General features: G+C 65.7%; 4 protein-coding genes across 4 annotated transcripts in view; 1 reads left to right on the top strand and 3 right to left on the bottom strand.

The window, feature by feature from the left end:
• Positions 1 to 1,166, top strand: part of LOC112106279 (pre-mRNA-splicing factor ATP-dependent RNA helicase PRP16) — a 26,391-nt gene extending 25,225 nt beyond the window's left edge. The window contains exons 25-27 of the mRNA XM_024199439.3: positions 191 to 286; positions 580 to 701; positions 910 to 1,166. Coding sequence (XP_024055207.2) covers positions 191 to 286; positions 580 to 701; positions 910 to 994 — 303 coding nt within the window. The 3' untranslated portion in view covers positions 995 to 1,166. The remainder of the gene's footprint in view (positions 1 to 190; positions 287 to 579; positions 702 to 909) is intronic.
• Positions 1,167 to 1,385: 219 nt separating this feature from the next.
• LOC113409369 (polyamine-modulated factor 1-binding protein 1-like) lies at positions 1,386 to 5,000 on the bottom strand. The gene is made up of 7 exons (XM_026663192.2): positions 4,793 to 5,000; positions 4,546 to 4,713; positions 4,137 to 4,199; positions 3,762 to 3,871; positions 3,355 to 3,429; positions 2,521 to 2,614; positions 1,386 to 2,412 (listed from the first exon to the last, which is right to left on the bottom strand). The coding sequence occupies exons 1-7, from the start codon at positions 4,937 to 4,939 to the stop codon at positions 2,338 to 2,340; spliced, it is 732 nt and encodes a 243-aa protein (XP_026518977.1). The 5' UTR covers positions 4,940 to 5,000; the 3' UTR covers positions 1,386 to 2,337.
• A 554-nt stretch (positions 5,001 to 5,554) lies between these two features.
• LOC112124863 (polyamine-modulated factor 1-binding protein 1-like) lies at positions 5,555 to 15,250 on the bottom strand. Its single transcript, XM_029914171.1, has 11 exons — positions 14,861 to 15,250; positions 13,848 to 14,063; positions 9,433 to 9,555; positions 9,131 to 9,257; positions 8,359 to 8,516; positions 7,741 to 7,987; positions 7,088 to 7,277; positions 6,623 to 6,776; positions 6,156 to 6,323; positions 5,845 to 6,012; positions 5,555 to 5,770 (listed from the first exon to the last, which is right to left on the bottom strand). Exons 1-11 carry the CDS (start codon positions 14,999 to 15,001, stop codon positions 5,555 to 5,557), a joined length of 1,908 nt encoding a protein of 635 aa, XP_029770031.1. The 5' UTR covers positions 15,002 to 15,250.
• A 291-nt stretch (positions 15,251 to 15,541) lies between these two features.
• Positions 15,542 to 15,800, bottom strand: part of LOC112124831 (centrosome-associated protein CEP250-like) — a 138,479-nt gene continuing 138,220 nt past the window's right edge. Inside the window, exon 15 of the mRNA XM_029914170.1 lies at positions 15,542 to 15,592. Within this exon, the coding sequence (XP_029770030.1) occupies positions 15,542 to 15,592 (51 nt within the window). The remainder of the gene's footprint in view (positions 15,593 to 15,800) is intronic.

Raw genomic sequence — 15,800 nt, 5'->3', positions numbered from 1 at the left:
GCGGGATGTTCTCACGGGGGGTTGGGGCCTGGCCCTCCCCAGGAGCTCTGCCTTCCATCGTGCGGGTTAGTGCTGGGCTGAGGGGGCTGTTGGGGCCACGGGAGGCAGGCAGGGCCGTGTGGCAGTGGTGCCTGGGAAGGGGAGGGTGGGACCCGTGGCCTGCCCTTGCCCTTGCCCTTTCTCCCCCCAGGAGTACATGCAGTGTGTCACGTCCGTGGATGGAGAGTGGCTAGCGGAGCTGGGCCCCATGTTCTACAGCATCAAGCATGCAGGGAAGTCGCGCCAGGTAAGGCTTCTCCCAGCTGCCAGGGGTGCAGGCCAATAGCTCTGCAAAGTGGGTGGGGGGGACTCCCCATGGGGCAACCTCCATGGAGACTGGGCTTTGTCCACAGCCAAGCTGATGCCGCCTGCTTTGTGCCCAGCTACGCCCACACACCGGCAGGCCCGGGGAGCTGCGCAGGGCACCCAGCTAGGCAGGATTGGACGTAGGCTGCAGCCTATGCCATGGGCCTCTCCCCTTCCCAGCTCTGAGCCGCGCAGCCCCTGCACTCAGAGCTCTTGCCCTTGCTGTCGCTGCAGGAGAACCGCCGTCGGGCCAAGGAGGAGGTGTCGGCCATGGAGGAGGAGATGGCTCTGGCTGAGGAGCAGCTGCGAGCACGCCGGGAAGAGCAGGAGCGCCGCAACCCACTGGGCAGCGTGAGGTGGGTGCTGGGCATGGCAGCAGGGGCTGTCCCCAAAGGGCCACAGCACGGGGCTGCTGTGGCATGTTCTCTCCTGCAGGGGGATAACGACTGCTGTGAGTAGCGCCCGGGGGGCGGGGAGCAGGTCTAGCACTGGGGCTTCTGGCCTAGCCGGCAGGGTTCTAGGCCCTCCGGCCCCGTGGCTAATGGCCCTTGCTCTCCCTCGCAGGTCTTTGAAGATCTATACTCCGGGGCGAAAGGAGCAGGGGGAGCCCATGACGCCGCGCCGCACTCCTGCCCGCTTCGGCCTGTGAGCAGGCGCTTCCCTGGAGCTGATGGATTCCTTGCGGGGAGCTGTCCCCCGCTGTGTGTAAATGTGACTCTGGGGTGCTGGGGCCCTGCCCTGCCCTGGCACCTGCACACACCTTGGCACTGTTTGCTACAGAGGAGAAATAATTTTATTTGTATAAATGTTGGTGGCCTCCAGCCCTTGCTTTGTCCTGTGCTGCGCTTGGCGGGGTCCTGCTGCCTTTCGTGGAGCTGGGCCGGGGGCAGGGCCCCTTGCAGGTGCGAACACGACTGGAGGCTGGGGCCAAGGCTGTGTGAGCGTGAAGCAGCCCCAAGCTGTTGGGCACCGATGTGTGAGGCCCAGCTCCCGCGTGCCTGGCACGGCTCCGGTCTGGATCAGCTGCCCCTGCGTCGCAGGGCTCTACGAGAGGGGCTGGTGCAAGATCCCCAGCGCGCCGCCAGCGTAGACAGTGCACACCTGCCTGCAGCCTCGCGGGGAGGTGAATGACCTACGCTGGGGGAGAACCCTGCCCTGCATCTGCCACATCCCCCGACACTGGTCCCTTTCCCTCCCAGAGCCAGTGATTTGTGGGTTGCAGCCCGGGCCCAGCATGGCCAGTTGCCGTCGGCTTCCACTAAGGCTGAGGTAACGGTGCCCTTCCTGGGCTGAGAACAGGGCAGCAGCCCGGCTGTCGCTGTGGGGAAAGGGGATGTGCTGACCTTTGAGCCCCCCCATTGGCTTGATCTCTGCCCTCCTACGACAGCAGGCAGTGGTAAATGCCGGGCTCCCTGCGGTGCGGCATCCTCTCCCTGGGCTGGCTCGGCCCGGCTGCTCGCTGGGGCCTGGCGTCAGAGCAAGGGCCTTGGCCACCGAAATCGCAGTGTGCTCAGCCAGGCTGCTTGCTCCGCAAGCCTGCGCCAGGGGCTGGTGTTCACAGCTGCAGGCTGGGCCTTGGCCGCTGCACCTCTCCTGGGGGGGAGGGGAGAGAATCTGCCTCAGGGCTGGTGCTACGCGCGGACCCTGGCCCGCACCCGTTCCAGCGATGGGATGTGGCAGGAGGGAGCAGTGCTGCTCCAGTGACTACGCTGGATAGGGGTTGGGGGCTGTACTAGCAACACCTTTAATGGCTGAAATACATGGGCTGTTCCTGGCAAGCGGGGTTTGCTGAGGGGGCTGCAGCCCCCCCTGCCGACGTGGCCAAACCACACGTGGTCAGTGACAGCCTGTGCCCGTGGCTTTATTTCACAGTGCAGGCTGGGCCCGGGGCCCGCACGGGGAGCTGAGGTAGGTGCAGAGGACGTGCCTGCCCCGTGTACAGTCCTTGCTGGGTCCATCGTGCAGGTGCCAGGCTGGAAGAAGGGAGGGACCTCACTCCTCGCCCAGGAGCAGGGGCCATGGCTGCCGAAGCACGGCCCGTGCAGCTAAGCCGCTGCCCTGCAGAGCCTGGGACAAGAAGCACAAAATCAGCAGTAGCTCTTGGCAGCAGGGGCCCCCCCGCCCCTGCTGGAGCCTGCGCACAGGGCCCAGCTTGGCCTGCTAACGCCTGCTCACCTTCAGCCGCTCACACTCAATGCGCCGCTCGGCCACTTCGCCTTTCAGGTGCCTGTTCTCCTGCTGCAGCCTCGCCAGCACCTCCTGCAGGTGGCTGTGGGGAAGGGCAGGGAGACAGTGAGCAGAACAGGCCATGGCCCAGGGGGCAGATGCAGCTCAGACTGGTGTCAAATATCAGAGGGGTAGCCGTGTTAGTCTGGATCTGTAAAAAGCAACAGAGGGTCCTGTGGCACCTTTAATACTAACAGACGTATTGGAGCATAAGCTTTCGTGGGTGAATACCCACTTCGTCAGACGCATGTAATCTGCCTAAGTGGATATTCACCCACGAAAGCTTATGCTCCAATACGTCTGTTAGTCTTAAAGGTGCCACCGGACTCTCTGGTGCTTAGCTCAGACTGGGTTGCTCCCCTGCCCCCACGGCCAGCTCTGTTTACATGCTGCAGGTAGTGCGTGGGCTGCCCCCCACGCCTGCAGGGCGCTGGTGTAATTCTGGGGCTGGGCTCTGCTCCCAGCACTGGGATGCTGTCCCAGCTGCCAGGACCAACCCATGGGTGCAGCGGGGGATGGGGCAGGCTAGCCTGCTCCTGTCTGTCCAGTCACAGCCCCAGGGCAGCTGCAGCAGAGCGGCGCTAGGGCCAGGATGTGGGAGCCAGCAAAGCAATGGGGGTGCTAGCGCCCTTCCCCCACTCACAGCTAGGGCGGGGTCAGAGCCACGGACCCCTCCGTCCCCCGCGTCTCCGATCCCTTAGGGCTGCTGCACAGCCAGCTGCCCTTGAACCTGCCCTGGTCTAGACAGGTGTCTGCACCGTGCCAGGCGCTGGTCCCACTTACTCCTTCTCGCCTGTCAGCTGCGCGATGTGCTTGATCTGCTCCCGGATCTTGTGCCCCAGTTTGTCGTTTGCTTGCCTGAAACAGGGCCGGAGGGGAGGGTCAGCTGGTCCCTGGACTGAGCCCAGCCAAAGTCCCGGTCTCTGGGGCTCCCAGTGATGGGCACGTGGGGAGGCAGCTGTTGGGCTGGTGGCCGGCGTCTGGCGGAAATGCCGCGCAGGCAGAAGCATGGCTGGTGCCGGGCTGCAGGGACGCAGCCTGATGCCTTGTTACCCCGATGCCACGGCTGCTCATGCGGGGGTGGGGGGGTGTGTATGTGTGTGTGTGTGGGGGGGGGGGGCGGGGCTGGGCAGTAGTGCAGGGACTCCCAAGGCAGCTCCTTTCAGCTCCGGCCCAGCCCCCTCACTTACTTTTGCTCCTTCACCCACTGGCTGACGTTGGCCAGCACCAGCTCGCTCTCGCGGTGCAGCCGGTGGCTGTCTGAGCGTGCAGCCCCCAGGGAGGAGCGCAGCGCCTCTGCCTGCAAGAGAAGTGACACAGCACCAGCCCCGCAGCCAAGCTAGAGCCCCTCCCCGCCCACCTGTGGCTGGGTCACGTGGCGCTGCACAGCTGCCACGACACGGACGGGGTCAGCCGAGCCAGGCTCCTAGCTCGAACCAGGCAGGAGCCCACTGCGGACAGCTACTGAATAACCTGCCCCTAGGCCACACGTTGCCTGAGCCCTTGGGTGGGGAGCGGCTCACGGCTGGCAGCAAACACCCACTCACGGGGGGGGCTACGCCTACCTCACTGCTGGAGGCCACGAACTTCTGCCTTAAGACATTGAGGTCCTGCTGCAAGCGGTCTCTCTGCCAAGGCATGTTATGAGCAGGGGGCTGGGCCGATGCTCCCAGCCTGCCTGCTCCCCAGGAACACGAGTCTGGATGGGGTTAGGATGCGAACAAGGCTCCACTCGAGGGTCAAGCCCACAACACTGTCCCCCTGCGGCCCGACCCCTAAATCCCCAGGCGCTGACCAGTCAGTGAGCCCTACGGAAGAAGGCACCATGCCCCTGTTGCCCCGGGCCTGGGGCTCAGAAGGGGGCTGAGGGCCGCAAAGCGAACGGCCTCATCTGCCCTGCCAGCATTCAGGATCTGTACTGTGCCAGCCCCAGGGTTCTGCGTGAGACGCCATCGGCCCCCCCCAGCCACTTACCTCTTCAGCGGCACCATGGAGCTTTTCTTTCAACGAGGCCAGTTCCACCTTGACTACGACCAGGTCCTCGTCCCGCTGCGCCAGGGCCTGCGCGTTCTCCTGGTACCGCCGCTGCCAGTGCTGCACTTGGCTGCTCCGCTCCCCCAGCTGCTCCTCGAAGGCCCGGACCTGCCGGGGATGAGTGGTGGCAGGTGGGGGCTGGGTGGAGGGGGCTCAGGGAGGCGGTTGCAGCGCGCGGGTCACTCACCTCCTGCTCGTGCTGCTGCTGGAAACCCTGCAGCTTCTTCAGCTCCCCGTTGAGCCGCCTCATGCGCTCCTCACAGGCTGCCGTCTCCTCCTCCAGCTGGGCTTCCCTGGCCCGTGTCCGCACCAGCTCCGCCCGCAGGGCCGCCATGTCCTGCGCCGTCTTGCTGAGCTGTCACACAGGACGGGGCAGTGGGGGCGGGGCGCTCTGGAGGGGCGGCAGGCCCTGGGGCAGACAGCGGGGCTGTACTGATACCCCCCCAGCCTGGGACACAGGCCCCAGCCTTCCAGCCGAAGCGAGGACTGTGCACGCGGCAGCCGCCACGCTGGGCCAGGCCTGGCTGGGAAGGCTGAGACCCCTACTGAACCCTTGCCCCAGCACAGGCCCCCAATGCCGCACTGGGGCCGGGGGGGGGGGGGGGGCAGCACTGACTGCTGGGTGCTGGTACCAAAGCGGGAATGCTTGGGACGCGGTCGCTGACTGCCGGGGCGAGGGGCTGCTCCCCATGGGTGCCGAAGGGTAACATGCTCCTAGGCAGCGCAGGTGCCAGAGGGGCTGTGTGGGGCACCCGCCCGTCTGGGCCGGTGTGAACACCCCACTCGCTGGGAGCCGCAGGCTGGAGGCCAGGGCGGGGCCGGCAGGCGGAGCAGGCGCACACCACGCGGCACGGGGACGGAGAGCGGGGGAGCCCGAGGAGCTGTGACCCGAGTGCTCCCAGCACCAGCCCCTGGGGGTCAGCACTGACTCTGCCGACCCTGCTCCAGCTCAGGGGAGCTGAGGGGGTCCCTGTGGCAGGCCCCGGCTCTGCCCTACCTTCTCCAGCGCCTCCGTCTGCTTCTCTTGACAGGACGCAGTTGTCAGCGTCAGCGCCTGGATGGTCTCCTCCGCTGCAGTCAGCGTGCGGGTGCTTTGCCGCTCTCTGGCCTGAGCGGCTTCCAGCTCCGCCTGCAGCTGGGCCAGGGCCGACTCCTGGAGCGCGGCCTGCGGGGAGGACAGCGCTGTCAGCTGGGCGCCGGCGGCTGGGCCGGCTTTTGGCCAGTGCGGCGGGCGCTCACCTTGCCCGCCTGCTGCTGTACCCGCTGCTGGGCTTGGCCCAGGCTGCCGCTGGTGCTCTCCAGCTGGGCGCGGCACTGCCTCAGCTGCTCCTGCAGGCGCTGGCCCTCCTCCTCCAGCGGCCTCAGGCTGCACTGCAGGCCCCGGCTTGTCTGCTCCTGCTCCCGCAGCTGGCACACAGGCAGGGCTGTCAGCAAGGCGCGCTCGCTCACCCCTCCACACCCAGGCCCCAGCCAGCCTCCGTCTCCCCCCCACCGCCACTGCCCCAGCGTGGCCTTGTCTCCCGCTCTGCTGGGCCCCATCACGGGCTCACCGCTTGCTCGCTGCTGTGCAGCTCTCGCTGCAGCTCCTCGCGCTCGCTGGCCAGCTCGCGCTCCCGCTCCTGGGCTCTCTGCAGCTGCTGCTGGAGCTCGTCCTCCCGGCCCTGCAGCTGGCTCAGCTCCTCCCGCAGGGCCTGCTGGGTGGATTCCTGCTCCTGGAGCTAGGGGAACATGGGGCTGCAGGTGCGAGGTCAGGCCGCCCTCTCCCCCACTCGAGCAGGGGGCACCGGCCAGGGCAGCAGGAGCGCCTAGGGAGGAGATGCTGGGCCGGGCAAGGCTGCAGGAGCTGGGCAACTGCTGGTTTGGCTGAGACAACGCCTCCTGCATGGCTGATACGTCCAGCGGGCGACCGCCCCCTGCCCCCAGCTAAGCAGGGCGCTCCCTCTGTCTCGCCTGCCTGGTGCCCAGGGGCCAGGCCCCCCGTGTGCAGCCCCAGGGGGAGGCCACGCCCAGCCTGTACCTGCTGCTGCAGGGCTTTCGCCTGCTCCTGGCTGCTCCCCAGTTTCAGCTCCATCTTGGCCATTGAGTGCTGATGTTGCAGCCCCTGCTGCACAGCCACCTGGTGCCTCTGCTTCCACTGGCTCAGCTCCGCCTTCAGGTGCTCCAGCAGCTTCCTGCGGGCGAGGCCCCAAGACAGAGCAGCTCCAGCCTCTGCCCCTCCTGCCCCACGAGCCCTAGGAGCCCAGCCGGACGCCCCACGCGGCAGGCTCCCAAAAATCAACCCTGGCTCTGCCCCCTGGCCCCTTCCCATCCTGAGTGGCTCTGCCTCGGGGTCTCCCTGCCCCACAGCCATAGCTCTGAGTGCTGCCTGGCGCTGCTCTGGGTCATGGAGCCTGGCAGGGGCAGGTGCCAACCTCCTGTGCCCCTTGCTGGGCTCTTCCCACCTCCACCAGGGGCCACTGGCAGGTCCCCGGCCGCTCCCAACCTGCTCTGCTCCACCTCATCCGTGCTGCTGGACAGCTGCTCCTGCAGCGCCCGCTGCTCCGCCTCCAGCCTGCGGCTGGCCTGCTCCAGCCGGACGCCCTCGGCCAGGCGCTCGCTCAGCTGCTCCTGCGTGCGCTGCAGGCTGCTCTGGGCCAGCAGCAGCTGCTCCTCCTGCTGCACCAGCTCCTGAGCTGCCAGAGACAGGGAGGGACGCGCTCACCCAGCCGCTGCCCCCCCAGGAGAATCCCTGCTCCGCCCTTGACACAGCCTAGAGCCGAGGGCCTGCGCCTCGTGGGCAGCTGGAGCCCATCACCGGGGTGTCTGGGCTCTGAGATGGCTGGAACGGGCAGGCTCAGCCATCTGCCATCCCCCAGGGTCAGCTATCCCTGTACTGGGGCCCGCGGTATGACTAAGGGGCAGGTGGGACTCACTCGGGGGGGGGGGGCGCGCGGGCACCCCCACCCTGCAGCTGGCAGATTCCAAGCGGGAACATCCCGGGCCTGTGGCGCAGGGACTGGCACTGCCAGGACTCGGGGCGTGTCTCTCTGGGGAATGCCCCAGGCAGGCAACGTGTCTCGCCCGCCTTCCCCGAGCCACGAGAGCCTGAAGCCGGTGGTGCCGAGGGCCCAGCCAGGGCGCGACTGCCTCGCTCACCAGCCGCCTGCTGCTGCTGCTGGCTGTCCTGCAGGCGCTGTCTCAGCAGCTGGATCTCCTCCTGCAGGCTGTCGCTGGCCGCCTGGCTCTGCTCCCTCTCCCGCTGGGCCTCCTGCAGGCGCGCGTCCAGGCTCCTGGCCTCTGCGCGCTGCTTCTCCACCTCCAGCCCCCTCTGCTGCAGGGCATTGCGAGCCTGCCGCATGGCGGCCTGCGCCTGGCGGAGCTGTTCATCCCTCCTCTGCATGATCTGTGCCAAGAGAGACCGCAGCACTGCCAGACACTGCCCTGGGGACACGCCACCCGCAGGCTGGACCCCGCCCACCCCTGGCACAGCCCCACGGCCACAGGCCCCTCCACATGGCCCCACAGGTGCTGCCGCAGCTGCCTGAGACCTGGGGGGAGGCTGGAGCCTCTTCTGCTCCGAACTAGGGTGACCAGATGTCCCGATTTTATAGGGACAGTCCTGATTTTGGGGTCTTTGTCTTATATAGGCTCCTATTACCCCCCACCCCCTGTCCCGATTCTTCACATTTGCTGTCTGGTCACCCTACTCCGAACAGACGTTGGCCCAGGGCCCCTGGCTTGTCCCTCCTCTGGGTCCCCGTCTCCTGGGCTCACCTGCTCCTTCTGCACACACAGCCGGCGGCTCTCCTGGAGCTTGCACTCCAGTGGCTGGATCAGCTGCTGCAGCTTGGCCACCTCCAGCTCCTTCTGCTCCACCTCAGCAGCTGTGTCCTGCCTCAGGCTCTGCACCTCCAGCTCCAGCTTCCCGAGAGCTGAAAAAGCAGCGCCACGCTAGTGCCAGCGCCTGCCTCCTGCAGATGCCCTGAGCCGCTGGCTGCTGTCGGGCGTCTCCACCGGAGCTGTGACTCGCAGCTCTGCACACACACCGGGCTGGCCAGCGCCAGTAACCGCAGTGCAGCCGGGGTGCTCAGGCCGCTAGCCCCCCACCGCCATGGCCACACTGCCAGCAGGAGCCGGCCGGGGCAGCTCCAGCCCAGCTGCACCCTGTGTGCAGCGCGACACGGGGCTGGGCACAGACGCCCGCACTGTGTGCCCCAGGCCAGGGCTGCCCTGGCCCGCCAGCACCTGGCTGCAGCTCCGCCCCAGGCTGATGGTACAATCCTTGCCCGGCAGCCAGGACTCCGGGCTCCCCACAGGCTCAGCAAGGAAGGCAAAGCGGGCCTAGCCCCCCCCGCCACCCACCCAGGGCTCCTCGTGTTCCCAGCTGCCGCAGACGCCTGGAGCGTAGCCCACAGCCTGAGCAGCTCCCCGGGGGCAGGCCCGTGGCGCTGAATCTCACGCTGATGGGCAGCGCTGACGTGGCTGGGGCAGCGGCTTTCCCCCAGGGGCCCCGGCTGGCAGGAGGAGTGGCTGCCTCTTGCTCTACCTTTCATGGCGCTGTTCTTCTGCTCAGCCACTCGCACCAGCTCCAGCTTCAAGTCCTGCACCAGGCACTGGTACTCCTCGGCCCGCTGGCTGTGCTTGGCGCGTTCCTCGTCGGCGTGGCTCAGCTGCTAGACGCAACGCAGCAGCACAGCTCAGTCACTGCCGTGGGCAGCCAGCCAGCTGCCAGGCCTGGCTGGCCCTAGAGCAGGCCCAGGAGCTGGGGCAGGGCAGGCGCTGGCTGCTCAGTGCCGCCTGGCGCTCCCTGCCGACAGCAGTATGCGGGGTGGGGGGGGCTGGTCCTACCTGCTGGAGTTTCTCTGCCATGGCGGCTTGGCTCTCGTAGCTGGCGTTGGCGTGACTGTGAGTGGCTGTGTAGGAGGCAAACTCCGTCTGCACATTCACCAGAGTCTCTTCGTCTGCCAAGCACTGAAACCACAGGCAGGACACCAGTGGGCCGGGCCCCAGAGAGCCCAGGGGCAGCAGGGTGCAGCGGGTTTACTGGACTCCCCAGGGGCTGAGTCTATAGACTAGTGTGCCAAAGCACAGCATGTGAGGCCTCCCCCAACAGCCGGGAACACCCGGAGGTCCCTGGGCCGTGCGTACAGCTGTGAGATTGGCGTGACAGCGTGAGCCTGAGACAGGTGTTCGTACGCTGTATGCGGTACGCCACGCACCCGTCACGCTACCCAGGCTCTGGTCAGGCAGGGGGAGGAGACGCTGACCACTGTGTATTGCGTGTCTTACACGGGATGGCTATTTGCATATGGGGCTGCTGCGGCTCAAGCCTGCAAAGCTGACAAGCGCTCACAGAAATCGGCGCAAGGCACACCTAGCAAGGATGCGGCTCAAAGAATTAACCTGGTGTCTCAGGAGCGGCAGCGCCACCCCCTGGCCAGGTGGGGGGGTGCGCCCAGTCCTACTACGGTTTTGTTGTACATGTAACCATGTTCCCATATGGCGACTTGCTGGCATGGGACTCACTGCTCGTGGGTAAAGAACGGCCCCTTGTCACAGTCCCCCCAGGGAAGGGGTGAGGGTGAAGCAGCACGGTGACCCGGCAGCAAAGCTGCTCGGGGGGGTCCCGTACTGTGGGACGCTGCAAGGGTCGGGTGCTGGACACGCCTGGGGGGGGAGCTCACAGGCCTCGGGGGCAGAGGGACAGCGCAGCCTGCGCAGCCTGGGAGGGGAGGGCTGGCGCAGTCGGGGAGCTGGCCCCTGCCCGGCACAGACGAGGCTCCCTCACGCTAAGGGCAGGTGGTAGCGAGGTGCCACCCAGCCCTCGGTACCCTGGCGGGAGGGTGGCACGGGAAGCCCGGGAATGCCAGGGGGGTACTAGAACACCGGCGCCTGGGCTGCTGCGCACGTTGTGAGAGGCTGCAGGGACGATTCGAGGGCGGGAGAAAAGGCCTGGCCTGACGCTTCACGAGCTCGATCTGTCGCTTGTCTCCACGGGAGACTGAGAGGTGATGTGACTGGGGCTGCAAGGCTCGACCCAAGGGCTGGGCGTTAAAGCCAGACCCGCTCAGCTGAGCACAAACCGTTACAGGGTGGGCGGAACAACCTGCCACGGGACGGGGGGGCCTCGCCAAAGCCGATACGGCCACCTCTCTGCAAGGGGCCTCGGCCACACAAGTGGGGCTGACCGTGGGGGTAACCAGGTGACACTCCTGGTACCCAAGTCAGCCTGGATAATCGGCCGCAGAGCGAACAGTTACTCGCCCTACAGAACTGCAGCTCTGCCAGCCATGCTGGCTGCAGGGCTCCCACGTGGGCGAGATCAGCGGTGGGGCTGGGGCTGGGCCTGGGCCTGGGCCGTTCATGGCCCCTCTTGCCTGCCTGAAGCGCAGAGCAGCTGCACCCAGCCCCCCCTTGCTCACGCCGACCCCCAGCTCTGGAGGACGCTGGAAAGGCAGGCCCAGCGAGCGGGTCGTGGGGGCCACACAGGCACCGTCAGGCAGAACCACAGGGCACGTCACCCGTTCATTTCCGGGCGGGGACTGACAAGCAGTGGGCCCGAGGAGGCTTGAGTGCGCGGCTGCCCTACCGAATGGGGTCGCATCCTGCAGCCAGCTCAGGGCACAGCCAGGCTTCCGCCGCTCAGCAGCCGACACGGGGCTGCCCCTGGGGCATGCGGCGGATGCAGCTTGTGCTCTGGTGGTGTGAGCGGTGCTGGCCGGAGGGGGCGGTCCATCGCCATAGGGTAGCAGGCTGATGTATGCGGCATCATCCATTTGGAAAGTCTCTGGGGGGGCTGGCGTGAGCCTTCAAAGCACAGGGCTGGGGAGCCGGCGGGAAAGGCTTAGCCCTGCCAAAGTAGGATAATCAGGCCCCGGTGGCTCCGGCGGAGAAATGGACGTGGGAACGTAGTGGCCTGGCTGACGTGACAGCGTGACGCAGCTGGGGGACGACCCGTGCGGTGAGGCTCACCACAGCCTTGGGCCCGTGGGTGCTGGGTAAGGCAGGGCAGCCACAGAGCTGTTTGCTGGCCCTTCTGGCTGGTGGGCTAGCGACTAACAAAGCCGTGTGGAGCATGAGCTGGTGTGACAAGCCCCTGGCGAACGGCTCCATCAAGTTAAGGGAAATCCCATGTCAGACGCTCTCTCCCCAGTGGTCAGCACACACTCACCCCATCCGCCATCTGGGCAGCATGGGGGGAGGCATGGCCCCGGCCTGCAGGGGGCGGGAGTGCTGCCAGGTGCACTTTGAGGGCACTGAAGGGGCGTCCAGGTCTAGTGGAGGGTTTGGGGTGCAGGGGCCTGCCCTGGCTCACTGTGAACCCCTTTTCCATTGGCGGAGTAAATCTTCCTCATGGAGCGTCCCACTGAGCAGCAGGGTCTCGTACTTGCAGGGAGCTGCCAGCCACCCCCCCAGGCTGTCAGAAGGAGCAACGTCGGGTCTGGGTGGAGTGCCTGCCCTTGGGTCCATGCTACTCTGTCTGGAGCACCCGGAAGTGACATGGGAGCCGGGACACACGTTCGGAGGCGATCTGTCAGCATCTTGCTAGGCCTTGCATGGCACGCTTGGCAATCAGTGCACTCAGGAGCCCTTGAGCCCATGGTAGGAGGAAAGTGTGTAATGCCCCTAGGCTCATGTCTCCTGGCACAAAAGGCTGGACACGTTGCATAATCCTTGGTGGTAAGCTGGTCTATAATGGGATTCCCTCCCCGCAGTGACATATTGATTGGATGATGGAGCTGGTCAGGGACCACGCGTGGTTGGTGGATTGTCTGTGCAGGACGTCTGCCAGGTTGTTGCTGACTCCTGGAAGATGAAGAACAGCTGGCAGCAGCTGGGCTTATCCTGTGCTGTTGACATCACGTCCTCCCTCCCTTGCGTGCCTCCCGGCCTAGGGGTGATGGGCAGCTGCTTCCTTGTTTGGGTACACTGTAGAGCACATTGCAGCTGTGCTGGCTCTGAGCCGCTGCTCTGGGGAGGGCTGTGGGACAGGTTGGGATCCCATGCAAGTGAACCGGCTCACGAGTACGTTTATGGTGAAGAGCCACGTCCTTTGGAGGCGAAGTCCCTGGTGTCCGGAGTCGGTCCAGGTGTGTGCGGCATCTGATTCTGGATGAGTCTGTGACCAGTGTCTTTGCAGGAGGAGGTGTGGATAAGGACCCCTCACCTGATGGGTCTCTGGGAAATCCAGGGCATTGCCCTAGGGGCTCCAGTGGCCGTTTCTTCTCTGCAAGCTGCTCTTGTTCTTCCCTGTCTGCAGCCAGGGGCTGGCAGAGACGCAGGAGGGGCTTGAGAGCTGGTTACTGCCTCAGCCTTTGGACACTGCGGGGGGATCCTGACCTGAGCATTTGGTCAGCCCAGTTGCTAGGAACATGGGGAAAGATTTTACCTTGAACCAAGTCTAGTTTGTTAAATTTTAGTTACTAGGAAGTGTTTTGTGTTTATTTCTCTTGTAACCATTGCTGACGAATAGCTTATACTTGTACTCACTTCAGATCTACCTCTTTGTAGTTAAATAAACTTGTTTAAATTGAATTGTTAAAGTCACAAACTGTTTCCCCTTTGAGGGTCAAAGCTCCTCTAATCCCTGAACTGCCCAGCAGAGGGATGGACTGTGCAGAACACACGTTTTTTGGGAAAATTCAGGACTGGGAGTGTGCTGGGGTCGCCCTGCGGGTAGTAACCAAGGCTGCTGGAAGCCAGAGTGTGGCTGCTTTGTAGCTGACAGGCTGCTGGGCTCAGAGGGGCTGGTCCAGGGCTGTGGCTACACACAGACACTCAGGGGTGACCCTCAGGCTGTCTGGCTGGTTGTGAGCAGCCCACGCTGGGAGCTACAGCAGCAAAGTGTTGTGAGGCACCCCGGGTCGCAGGGCAGGTGGTGACAGCCCCTCGCCGGTCTGGACTGCTCCCCTGAATGGGACAGGTACCCAACGTGACTTGTGTTTCCAGCTGGGGCCAGTGCAGCTTCCAGAGCACTGGTGTCCCTTGTCCCAACAGAGATGTGCTGCGTCCCACACGACTCCACCAGAGCATGCTGTGGCAGTCTGGAGGGACGGTGTGTGAATGTGTAATGGGTAAGCGTGTCCACGTGCGGCGGGGTGTGATTGTGAGTGGGCAGGGGAGCGGGTGTGAATGCTGGCGTGCAGGTGACGTTCTCTAAAGCACTGACAACATGCCAGCCCTGCACCCAGGCCCTGCCCCAGGCTGCCCAGTGCCCCGGGAGGGAGAGAGCCAGGCCAGCTGCCCCACTTCCCTTTGCTCACCTTGGCCTGCGTGGCAGCCAGCTCCTCGCGGAGGCCCTGGATGCTCTGCTCACGCTGGTGGAGGTGCTGAAGGCTCCTGGACAGCTCCTCCCGCGTGGCATGAAGTTCTTGAGTCAGCTGCTCCCTGGCCGTCTGGTTCCTCCTGCCCGTCAGCTCCTGCTGCAGAACCAGCTGCTTGCTGCACAGGCTGATGATGGTGTCGTCACACTCCCGCATCTGCAGCAGGGACGAGGAGCAGCTCTCAGAGGGGCCAGCCAGCAGGACCGGCCCAACCCGTGGGGCTGATCGGGGGGTGGGGGCCGGGCCAGCTCCCCTGCCTGCGGCCTGGCTCCCTTCCGAGGGAAGGATTGAGAATGACAGGGGAGGAGGCCCACTCCACGAGGCTCCCAGGGAGGAGAGCAGAGGCAGCCAGAGGCCACTGAGCACCATGGAGAGCCTTGTGCCTGAGTCTGTGCAGCCTGACACCGGGGCAGAGCGGGTGTCCAACCTGCCGACTGTCACCGGGCGCTTTCCCAGCTGTTCTGCCCCAGGCCAGTGCTGGGCAGTGCTTCTCTGAGCAGAGCTGGAAGTCTCGTGTCGCACGCTCGGCACCGCCAGCACGGTCACAAGCCACGGGAGAGCAGCGCTAACGGCCTTCCCGGGGCCCCTGCACCAGGGTGGTTCCCCTCCGATCCCAGGTGTTGGGAGCATGGTGCAGCCCCTCCAGAGCCCGGCGCGCCAGGGCAGACACCGCTGGCATTGTTCGCTCCAGCCCCCACCCCAGCAGCTGAACTGGAGAAAGCCCTGGAGGGCGACCACAGGAAACCTCTCAGCACAGACAAGGCCATGGGGCCTGTGCAGCCTGGGCCCTGTGCTGGCAAGAAGCCTGTGGGGAACCTGCTGGCACAGCTGGGCTGCGGGGCTCCTGCTAGCATGGCCAGGCCCAGATGCCCAAACCCCTCCAGTGCCACAGGAGGCAAAGGCACCAAGGGAAAGCACCGCCAGCTCGTTTCTAATGTGAGGCGCAGGCCCACCTGGCTGCTCATGTCCCGGAGCTCCTCCTCCAGGCTCTGCACCTTGCCCTCCAGCTCGCCAGCTCTGTTCAAGGCGGCCTGGTATTTCTTCTTGTACAGATCCAGGCTGCTCTCGGTGGAGCTGCTCTTGCGCTTGGCCATGGCCAGGTGCTCCTGCGCCTCTCGGAGCTGCTCCTGCTGCAGGCAGAGCTCCCGCTCCTGCTCCTGCACCACCTCTTCGTAGTAGAACACCTGGGAGTGCGACAGCACAGGGGAGCCGCCTGCCGGCCTTTGCCCCGCTGCGCGTGTTGGCAGTGCGGCGAGGGCCAGGCAGGGCTCAGGCCCGAAGGCCAGTCAGAGATGGACAGGTCCAGCCCGGTCCATCCCCTGGCTTGGGCAGGACTGGTCCTTACTGGTCTAGTCTCAAATCTCCCAAGCAAGAGGGCTCGGCTCCTCCCCAGAGCGTCTCCCCCCGAGCTGGGCCTGGCTCCCTGGCAGGGGACGTCCTCCTTGTCACTCCCCCGCCCCTTCCCCCCCTCCCTCCGGGTCTGTTCTCAGACTGGCCAGGTGCTGCCCCTCCCCGTGCGCAGCGGCACCGGGACCCTGCTGTGGGTGCTGACCCCATGTGGCAATACACGGCTGTCAGCTGAGCACAGGGCTGGAGCTGGAGCCTGGGGAGTGGGAGGCTGCTCCTGGCACAAGCTAGTTACACTGGCCAGGGCTGCTGCTAACCAGAACCAGCCCCTTCCCTGCCTGTGGACCCACGACAAGGGGGCCCTGACGGCGCCTGACTCGAGACTCTCGCCCTCCCTGCTCCACGCCCGGGCGGTGGCCCAGCCCCAGAGGGGGCTGATGGGACATGCTGGGAGTGAAGGAGGGCTCAGCTCTGGGCTGCCTGCTGAGAGGGGGCGACCCTCCCAGGAGCCGTACCTCCCCCTTCAGCGTCTGGCATTGCTGCAGC

Source organism: Terrapene carolina, unplaced genomic scaffold (genome assembly GCF_002925995.2).
Source record: "Terrapene carolina triunguis isolate 2854851 unplaced genomic scaffold, T_m_triunguis-2.0 Scaffold32862, whole genome shotgun sequence".
Lineage (NCBI taxonomy): Eukaryota > Metazoa > Chordata > Testudines > Emydidae > Terrapene > Terrapene triunguis.
The sequence above is the reverse complement of the archived record's forward strand: the minus strand, read 5'-3'. Positions and strand labels throughout refer to the sequence as shown.

Bases quoted from the DNA above. Each gene is read 5' to 3' on its own strand.
- LOC113409369 (XM_026663192.2), bottom strand. From the start codon at position 4,939: ATGGCGGCCCTGCGGGCGGAGCTGGTGCGGACACGGGCCAGGGAAGCC. The intron at 3,872-4,136 runs GTAGGCGTAGCC...CTTCTCTTGCAG, and splicing joins TCGTGGCCTCCAGCAGTGAG to GCAGAGGCGCTGCGCTCCTC. The intron at 2,615-3,354 runs GTAAGTGGGACC...CCTTCCCCACAG, and splicing joins CAGCTGACAGGCGAGAAGGA to CCACCTGCAGGAGGTGCTGG.
- LOC112124863 (XM_029914171.1), bottom strand. From the start codon at position 15,001: ATGGCCAAGCGCAAGAGCAGCTCCACCGAGAGCAGCCTGGATCTGTAC. The intron at 9,258-9,432 runs GTAGGACCAGCC...CGTTGCGTCTAG, and splicing joins TGGCAGAGAAACTCCAGCAG to CAGCTGAGCCACGCCGACGA. The intron at 6,324-6,622 runs GTACAGGCTGGG...ATGTTCCCCTAG, and splicing joins CGAAAGCCCTGCAGCAGCAG to CTCCAGGAGCAGGAATCCAC.